Source organism: Platichthys flesus, chromosome 6, assembly GCF_949316205.1.
Source record: "Platichthys flesus chromosome 6, fPlaFle2.1, whole genome shotgun sequence".
Lineage (NCBI taxonomy): Eukaryota > Metazoa > Chordata > Actinopteri > Pleuronectiformes > Pleuronectidae > Platichthys > Platichthys flesus.
In genome coordinates this window covers 1,186,576-1,195,923 of record NC_084950.1, presented here as the reverse complement: position 1 = coordinate 1,195,923, position 9,348 = coordinate 1,186,576, and the positions used below count along the sequence as shown (strand labels likewise).

The following is a 9,348-nucleotide window of genomic DNA, read 5'->3' as shown; positions in this document are numbered from 1 at the left end:
GTCAACTGGTAAGGGGACAACACACAGCTTCCGCTTCCGCTTTTATTTAGAAATAAAATCCAAGTTGTTACTTCTTTATTCAGCCTAAGAAGGTTTTCTTCATATACATATGTAAATAAATATATCATATATGTATTTATATATATATATACACTTTATCCTTTAGATTATTTGTTATATTTCTTTTCATTTTTGTAACTTTATATTGTGTTGTGTTTGATACCATGCTGCTTTATCTCTCTCTCTCTCTCTCTCTCTCTCTCTCTCTCTCTCTCTTTCTCTGTCCATCTATCTATCCATCTATCTATCTATCTATCTATCTATCTATCTATCTATCTATCTATCTATATATATATCTATCTATCTATCTAGTTATTTATCTATTTATCTATTTATCTATCTATCTATATCTTTATCTGTCTATCTATCTCTCTATCTATGTCTCTCTCATCTAACTATCTATATCTCTCTCTCGCTCTCTCTTTCTCTGTCCATCTATCTATCCATCTCTCTATCTATCTATCTATCTATCTATCTATCTATCTATCTATCTATCTATCTATCTATCTATCTATCTATCTATCTATCTATCTATCTACCTATCTATCTATTTATCTATCTATCTATCTATCTATCTATCTATCTATCTATCTATCTATCTATCTATCTATCTATCTCTAAATATCTCTGTCTATCTCTCTCTCTATCTATCTCTCATCTATCTATCTATCTATCTATCTATCTATCTATCTATCTATCTATCTATCTATCTATCTATCTATCTATCTATCTCTCTCTATCTCTCTATCTATCTCTCTCTCATCTATCCATCTCTCTATCTATCTATCTATCTATCTATCTATCTATCTATCTATCTATCTATCTATCTATCTATCTATCTATCTATCTATCTCTCTCTATCTCTCTATCTATCTCTCTCTCATCTATCCATCTCTCTATCTATCTATCTATCTATCTATCTATCTATCTATCTATCTATCTATCTATCTATCTATCTATCTATCTATCTATCTATCTATCTATCTATTTATCTATCTGTCTATCTATCTATCTATCTATCTATCTATCTATCTATCTATCTATCTATCTATCTATCTATCTATCTATCTATCTATCTATCTATTTATCTATCTGTCTATCTATCTATCTATCTATCTATCTATCTATCTATCTATCTATCTATCTATCTATCTATCTATCTATCTATCTATCTATCTATCTATTTATCTATCTGTCTATCTATCTATCTATCTATCTATCTATCTATCTATCTATCTATCTATCTATCTATCTATCTATCTATCTATCTATCTATCTATCTATCTATCTATCTATCTATCTATCTATCTATCTATCTATCTATCTATCTCTCTCTAAATATCTCTGTCTATCTCTCTCTCTATCTATCTCTCATCTATCTATCTATATATCTATCTATCTATATATCTATCTATCTATCTAGTTATTTATCTATTTATCTATTTATCTATCTATCTATATCTTTATCTGTCTATCTATCTCTCTATCTATGTCTCTCTCTCGCTCTCTCTTTCTCTGTCCATCTATCTATCCATCTCTCTATCTATCTATCTATCTATCTATCTGTGGTTCAGCAGTATTTTGATGTATAAAGAAAGTTAAATCTCACTAAAAACAGATTTTGGTTTCACTTGATAACTTTTAATATTTAAACTTTTAGTCTTTGATCTGAAAATCCAGCAGAGGGCAGAAGAGTCTACAACAGGTTGTCATGGTGATGATGGTGACTGTTAGTACAATATTATTATTAGTGATAATTAGTCCTTTCATCTATAACGATGTATAATATCTGATTAAAGTTTATAAAGTCAGATTAAATGTAGAAGCATAACACAGACATCTAATTTCATTTTCTAATGTATTTATTTATTATTTTTCAAATTAAAATCAATTGTGTTTATTAGTTTTTTATGAATATAAATGGTACGTGTTCACTCATAGTTCCTGGAATTAGCTTTAATATAATTTTTCATAATTACAGCACATACTCACTTCATGTGATATTTTAAAATCTACTATAATTGTGTTGTTTTTAGTTGATTCCTTTATTTATTCTAGTGAAGCATATTTCCCTTCGGGTCACCTTGTATTTTTTTTTTTATTGTTAGATACTCTGTTTTATTTTATTTATAACAATATAATACTTGTATGTTTATCGATTAATATCTGAGCTCAGTGCTGTTTCCATGTTCCCCTGGGAGACAACATGTTTACAGAATGCAGATCCTTGTAAACCTGAAAGGCCCGTTGTGCTTTAGCTCGAAAAGTGTCACGTATAGAGAATGTGTTTTGATTGTGTTATAGTTTTGTGCCCTCTGTTTCATGTAGCTCCAGAACTCAGCCAACAGGTGGCGCCCACATGTAAACAGTGAGCCTCTCACACTGTGACAGCAACAGAATAAAAGAACAAGGTGTACATGTGAAAGTTTATTATACTTTTAGTACCATAACGTATCAGAAACTTCAGAAAATAAACCCTCAGAGAGACGGAGCCGGTGTGTGCTCAGCATCTTTCACATTGTTCAGGGACACGTGTGAACTGTTCAGGCTGAATCATCAGAATCTATCTGAGTCTTACTGATCCTGTAGCAGCTGCTGCTCACTTCACCTCTGTATGTGACTACGATACAGCTGTTAACATGTGGACGAGTCCAGATGTGTGGACGTAGATTAAAACTGATACGCAGCTAAAACACTTGAGAAACGTCATCATGTGGGTGTAAACATTTAATATTTAAACTAATAACACTAATTAAAATGATTTCCTTTAAAGGTCCAGTGTGTAAGATTTAGCTGAAAGGTCTATTGGCAGAAATTTAATATAAGATAATCCCAGTGAAGTTTTCACTGGTGGGTTTCACCTCAATTGTACGAATTGTTGTTGAAAAGTCCTTTATATTTAAATACTTCATATTTACATAGGAGCGAGTCCTCTCTACGGAGGCAACATGTTTTTTACAGTAGCCCAGATTGGACAAACTAAACCTTTTGAGTTTCTCTGACAACTGAAGCTACCACAGGTTTTCTTTCATGTTTGGGGGGGGGGATCAGCTGCAACATGTTGCTTCACCACTAGATGTCACTAGATTCTACACACTGCACTTTTAAACTTGATTTTGCTTTCATTGTTTTTTTGTTTTGTTAGCAGTTGTAACAACTTCTAACACATGTGTAAAGTTATTGTCACCTCATGAAGCCGATCAGCCGCCTGCACTTTAGTTTGGAGTCAAGTTTCCGTCCACTTGTTAATTTGAGTTTAACGTTCACTCTCCTCTCAGCTCAGATCTCTCCTCCTCTTCCTCCTGAGGAACAAACCAGTCGAGACTGAACCACAACACTGAGGCTGCAGGTTAGGAAAATAAACTATACCAATTCATAATAAACCCATCGATATGAAAATATAGATAAATGCAACTTTAAGAAGTATTGTTCACTAACACAAAGTATTGTTCACTAACACAAAGATTTCCTGGTAAATCCTTGAAGTACCTTCCTTCAGTAGATACAGACGTGTGTTTACCAGGGGAGCCTAGTGAGGGTTTGAATCAGAACACGGCTCTGACATGTGATGTGAAGAAGAGAAAGCTCCCAGAGAATCTAAAAACCAGCTAATAACACGAGTTCATCTTTGATTCAGCTCAGAACAAGTAAATCCATGATTTAACTTCCTGCTCGAGGCTCACAGGTTTCCTCTTCAATCCTTTTCAAAGCACGACTCGACGAGGAGCACCAGATATTTAGGATCATCGGTGAAGTTAGGTGTTAACAAATCAATCGTTAAAAAAAGAACAATGTAAGTAAAGACACATAGATGAAGAGAGGCGGAGATCCAGGAAGCACAGTCCCAGTTAATCAGCTGGAATTAAACTGAACAAAGACACTGATCATGTTTTCATAGCAAAGTTAAACCAGATAAACTTCCTGCACTGAGACAAGGTGAGTAACACTTTGTTAGAATCATCATTTATCTGAAACTTCCTCATTCTGAAGCTACAGCTGGAGACTCACTTGTGAATCAGGTTGAGATGCTTTTTGTTTTTAACTATACGAGTGTGGATGAAGCCTGATCTCAGAAGTTTAACTGCTTCTTCACATGACTGCAGATGATGGTGAGTTTTTATAAACACCTCAGAGAAAAACCAAACGTCCGTCTTCTTCAGCGGTTTTCAGTTCTAGTTCCACATTTGCAGGATCAAGTATTTTCTAACCCTTGAAATCCGCCCCTCTGTTTTTAGTTCTTTACAAAATGTAAAGTCCCACGAGGCTGTTGTGCTGAATCCTCTCACAGCGTCGGCTCATCACAAACCAAAGTTACACCTTGAGCATCACGTGTGTTGACTCATGAGGTCAGTAGTGTCTGTACCGTCTGTGACCTCAGTCCCGTGTCCTCTCGTTTTCTAACTGTCGCCCGGACGCTGTGTTTTCGGTAACCAGCTGAACTGATACGGTTCCTCTGGCACCAGCAGATTCAGGTCGAGTTGCTTCTGTTCTTTCTCACTGTCGACGGTTCGATACCCGAGCAGCGACATGGCCCCTTTGCACACTTCCTGGACGCGTTTGACCTTGCTGTACGGCAGCACGGTTCTCCACGCCTGGGAGATGTCGGCGGCGTTTCGTGAGGTGATTTTAAAGGCGTCTTCCTTGGAGACTTTTCTTTTCCCGTGGGTCACTCTGTAGATCCACTCCTCCAGCTGCTCGGTCATGTCCAGACCGGTGAAGTCGTACAGGGCCTGTATCTCCTCCAGCGGGTTGCGTGCCACGTCCTCGTATCGCACCATTTTGTAGCGGCCTTTCAGAAATGGGGGGGGCTTCAGGGTGGCCCTCTCGTTGATGCGCACGTGACTACGACAGATCTCCTGCAGGACCTGGTACTGCACCTCCGCCGCTGGGATGTTCTTCTGCTCCAGGACGATGGCGTTGTCTCTCACGAAGGCGGCGGACGAAGCCTCTCTGGAGCGCACCACCGCCCGGGGGTCTCGGACCAGGTGGATGATGCGGAGGTCTAAGTTCGGGTCCTGCAGAAGAGGGTAGAGGGATTCCAGCTCGAAGAAACGCACTTCCTTTAACACCACGTGGCTGTAGGAGCCACAGGCGTCCTGCGCCCCCTGCAGGCCCCTGGCGCCACACGTCTGGAAACACTGCGTCTGGTTGCTGAACTCGTTGCGCTTGGTGAGAGGACAGGCCGGGGGGGAGCACAGCGCTCGACTGTGACTCCACATGAACAAGGAGGACACATTGCACTGCTCCGGGAGATAAGCCTCCATCACTGAGAAGTCGCACTGGAACACACTGTGGAACAGATCCCTCACGGCCATCCGGAGCGTCCGCGCCCCCGACTGCTGCAGCTTGGACCACACGTGCCAAGACGGCTCCATGAGGTAGAAGACGGACGGGTGCTGGCTGAACACCTGACCCAGGAAGGACGAGCCCGAGCGCCAGGAGGACAGCAGCAGGACGTGAACCTTCTTGTCCGGGTCTGGGGCGCCGCAGTGACTCAGCTGGACGTACCAGCCGCAGAACAGCACCACCGCTGCCCCCTGCAGGATCACCAGGAAGATCATGGTGCTGAGGCTGACTTTGCAGCGGGGCATGATGGCTGCAGGTCACTGGACAGGGGCTGGGGGGGGGGAGAGAAATGGTATGTTAAACAGGAAATCTTTGATGAAGTTAAAGACAAACGTTTAACATCATCTCTTCAGTTCCTCAGTTGCCACATTTACACGGTCACACCGAGCAGAGGTTCATGAAGACTCCCAGGTAGCTGCAGCACAAACGTCTTCAGGCTGCTTGGTGTAGGTTGACCTCGTGACCTTTAAGCATGCAGGATCACAATCCCATTAGAGAAAAGATTCACCTTTCCTTTAAACCCTCACAGCAAACACAGAGTTTGTCAGACTAACGATCTCTAGCACTAGTCTCCACACGCAAAGAGAACCGTGAGCTCCCACCACCTCAAAAAGAACAGATGATAATTATCACATCATATCAAACTAATGAAATGGCTCCTACAAGCCCTGAGTCCAGTGTCAGGCCCAGGCAGCCGACCTCCTGGCTGGATGGAACATTGCTTCTGGCTGCTCTACAGGGCGAAGGAGTGCAGCTGTATCTCTGACTGCCTGCTCTGCAGCCGGGGGAATGATTAGCCAGTCGTCCAGATAAGGCAAGACGGTTAAACCTCTGGCTTGCTCGGGGGGGGAGAGGGCGGCAGCGACGCACCACACGAGTATACGAGGGGCGAGCGAGAGTTCATCAGAGTGAACGGAGGACACATGGCGATAAGCATCCTTGAGGAAACCTGTCCAGCCCCACCCCGATCTAGGATTGGCCAGAACCCACCATCCTTCTTGGAATGAAAAAATACAGTAAGTAGAATTCACTGAGCTCTGAACCCCCCCCCCCCCCCCCCCGGCTCTCTGAAAACAGCTTCACAAAGGAACTCAGTAAAGAGAAGTAAAGGTATTTATTGGTATTCATAGTACACACACACACACACACACACACACACACACACACACACACACACACACACACACACACCCACACACATACAGACACACACACACACACAGTGTTGCTAAGGCCTGTCCGTCAAAGTTTCCAGGGAGAGGCCGTGATCCCTGCCGATGGGAACAGATCCACTGACACGCACCACAGCGTGTTGTGTTCAGGGAACAAGTCCTGACACGAGCCCGTCCCCCTGAGACCCTGAAGACACAGACACCTCAGACTTCAGGACAGATCCGTCCTGCTCTTCACTTCCCGTCTGACTTTCGACTTCACTTCTCTTCTAAAGCTGCTGTTGATCACACAAATGCTGGACTATCCAGTTCTCCTCCCTGCCCTACTTTAAAATCCTTCAGTACTGTGATCCTGAGCTGAGTTCATCTTCCTCACGTATGTAAGCCAGGTCCACATGAGCAACACAAAGGAAAAAGGCTGAGACACCTTTGTTCCACATGAGTCTCTTTGGTCAGTACCACAAAATAAAGACTAACTTATTTATGGTTGTTTTATTACATTCCGTTGTTCAATCAAGTGAATCAGGTTAAACATTACAAGAGCTGAAGACATGTGTAGATCAACCATCAGGAATTCAACCTGCAACTATTCAAACAATCCGTTTAATTTTACAAGCAACAAAGGAATCTGAAAACAATGAGATAAAAAAAAACACTATTTTAATACATAGACTAAATAATCAAGACTCCACAAAACCAGGTCAAACATTAGCCCAGTGGAAACCAGTGAGGCATCCGGTACCGCTGTTAGTCCCCCATGTTAGTGAAGGAACATTAACCTGAAGGTCGGAGTACACTTTAAATACATGCTTCTGAAAGATGTTTTTTTTTCATTTCCTGCTTTTCTTAACATACTGTTGTATGATCAAATGTTAATTTCCCCAAAACACTATGTGCACAATTATTAGGCAAGATGTATTTTTGAGGATTCATTTGATTATTGATGACTACAGTGCTGTGGGTCAATACAACATGTTAATAAACCTCCAACCTGAATATTTAAGAAAGTAAAAGTGAGGTTTGGGGTTTCTTATGAGAATATCTATGAGTGCACAACTAAATGATAAAAGAAAATGACTTGTTTATTTTCCTCTGTTAAAGTGAGAATAATAAACAATCAACTCAAAATATATAACCAATATAGCCACCCTTCTTTTAAATAACAGTAATAAGCCTCCATTTATGGATTCTGTCCGTTTCTTGAACTGCTGACGATCAACCGGTTGTGCAGCAGCATCCAGAGCCTCCCAGAGGGCCCACGAGTTCTCCATAGGGTTCAGGTCCCGTGAGGAAGGGGACATGGGGCCATGTCTCTGAGCACCGAGCACCTCGTGCTTCTGGCCAAACCAGGTAGGTTGCAGCTCTGGAATATGACATCACTGGAGGATAACAGGTTCCTGGTAGCTTCACGTGGGTTCTTCTTGAATCGTTGGCACGTCTGATGGTTCTGTGATCACGTCCCGAACGTCTTAGAAACTTCAAGAGTGCTGCCCCCTCTGAAAGACTTTTTACAATGTTTGACTTTTCAGAGGCAGTTAAATCTTCTTCTTGACCCATTTGGCCTGAGGAGAAGAAGCTGCCACACACCTTGATACAGGGTGTTGATCTCCATAGCCCCCCCCCCCCCATTACACTAATACACATCAGCTGATATGATTAAATCCAATAGGCATTCAACTTTATACAGGTTGGATTTGTAAAATATGCATAAAGAATTATATTATGGTCAAAACACTCACTTGCCTAATAATTGTGCACACACTGTACGTTCAGTTTTACTTTGTGATGTGATGTTATAAGAACTGGGTGAAAGTTCCAGATTGACAGCTGAGCCTCGTGATTGACAGCTGAGCCTCTCTCAGGGGCATCGATCCATCAAACTGGGACCAGAGCTCAAGAGGAGGACATCGTGATGCAGGGGAAGAGTTCGTGTAAAAGCAGCAGAACCACATTAACATGGAGGAAGGAAGTGGGACTGAATGTTCTCCAGCTACAGAACCAGGTTGTTCGGACGGATCATTAAAACCCAAACGATCTCAAAAGAACTTCATGTTTCTGAAGATCAAATATTATCAGGAGGTTAATGAACTAATGCTCATCTGTGGTCCTGACTCCGAACCAGCGTGTGTGCGGAATAAGGCAGGTTTTACTGGGAGAAGGAGAACCTGTGATGGTGGAGGAGCAGAGACTCCACGGAGACCAACATGATAAACCAACACAACTTTTTCTAAAGGAGTTTCCTCCTGGTTCCTCCTGGTTCTGAGTGAGGAGGAGAATCGTTATTTACCTTCGTCTCCGCGGGGAGCTCCCTCTGTCCTCAGTCCGTCCTCCGGCCCCTTCCCCCGGCCCTTCTCTCCACAGCTCCCCGGCTCCGGTCCCTCTCGTCCGGCCGTGTTGACGGTGCCCTGCTGCCTGGTGACGGGAGCCGGTGGCTCCGCGCTCCGCTCCCCGCAAACAGCCCTCGAGCCTCGGCTGTGCTCCTCCTCCCCGCTCGGTCCGCAGCTGCTGCTCCGACACACACAGGAGGAGCGTGCGGAGGGTTTGAGACGTGGCCAGCGGAGGTGCTCCTCGGTGTGTGTCGGCGGGATGGGCCGGGGGGCTGGGGGTCAGGGCGTGAGGAGGAGGGCGGGGAGCAGGCGGGACCAGAGCCGGAGGGCAGAGGCCCCCACTCCCCCCACCTCCTCCTCCTCCTTCTGCCCGGGGAACCATCTGCTGAGTCATGGCTGAGTTCACTGAACCTCCTTCTGCACCTCCTCTCGCTGTCCTCCTC

General features: G+C 43.2%; 1 protein-coding gene across 1 annotated transcript; it reads right to left on the bottom strand.

Annotated features, from left to right (window-relative positions):
- Window positions 1-1,760: 1,760 nt before the first annotated feature.
- chst6 (carbohydrate sulfotransferase 6) lies at window positions 1,761-9,134 on the bottom strand. Its single transcript, XM_062389045.1, has 2 exons — window positions 8,866-9,134; window positions 1,761-5,677 (listed from the first exon to the last, which is right to left on the bottom strand). Exon 2 carries the CDS (start codon window positions 5,649-5,651, stop codon window positions 4,458-4,460), a length of 1,194 nt encoding a protein of 397 aa, XP_062245029.1. The 5' UTR covers window positions 5,652-5,677; window positions 8,866-9,134; the 3' UTR covers window positions 1,761-4,457.
- Between the last annotated feature and the right edge of the window lie 214 nt (window positions 9,135-9,348).

Excerpts from the sequence above, each read along its gene's own strand:
- chst6 (XM_062389045.1), bottom strand. The coding sequence starts at position 5,651 with ATGCCCCGCTGCAAAGTCAGCCTCAGCACCATGATCTTCCTGGTGATC.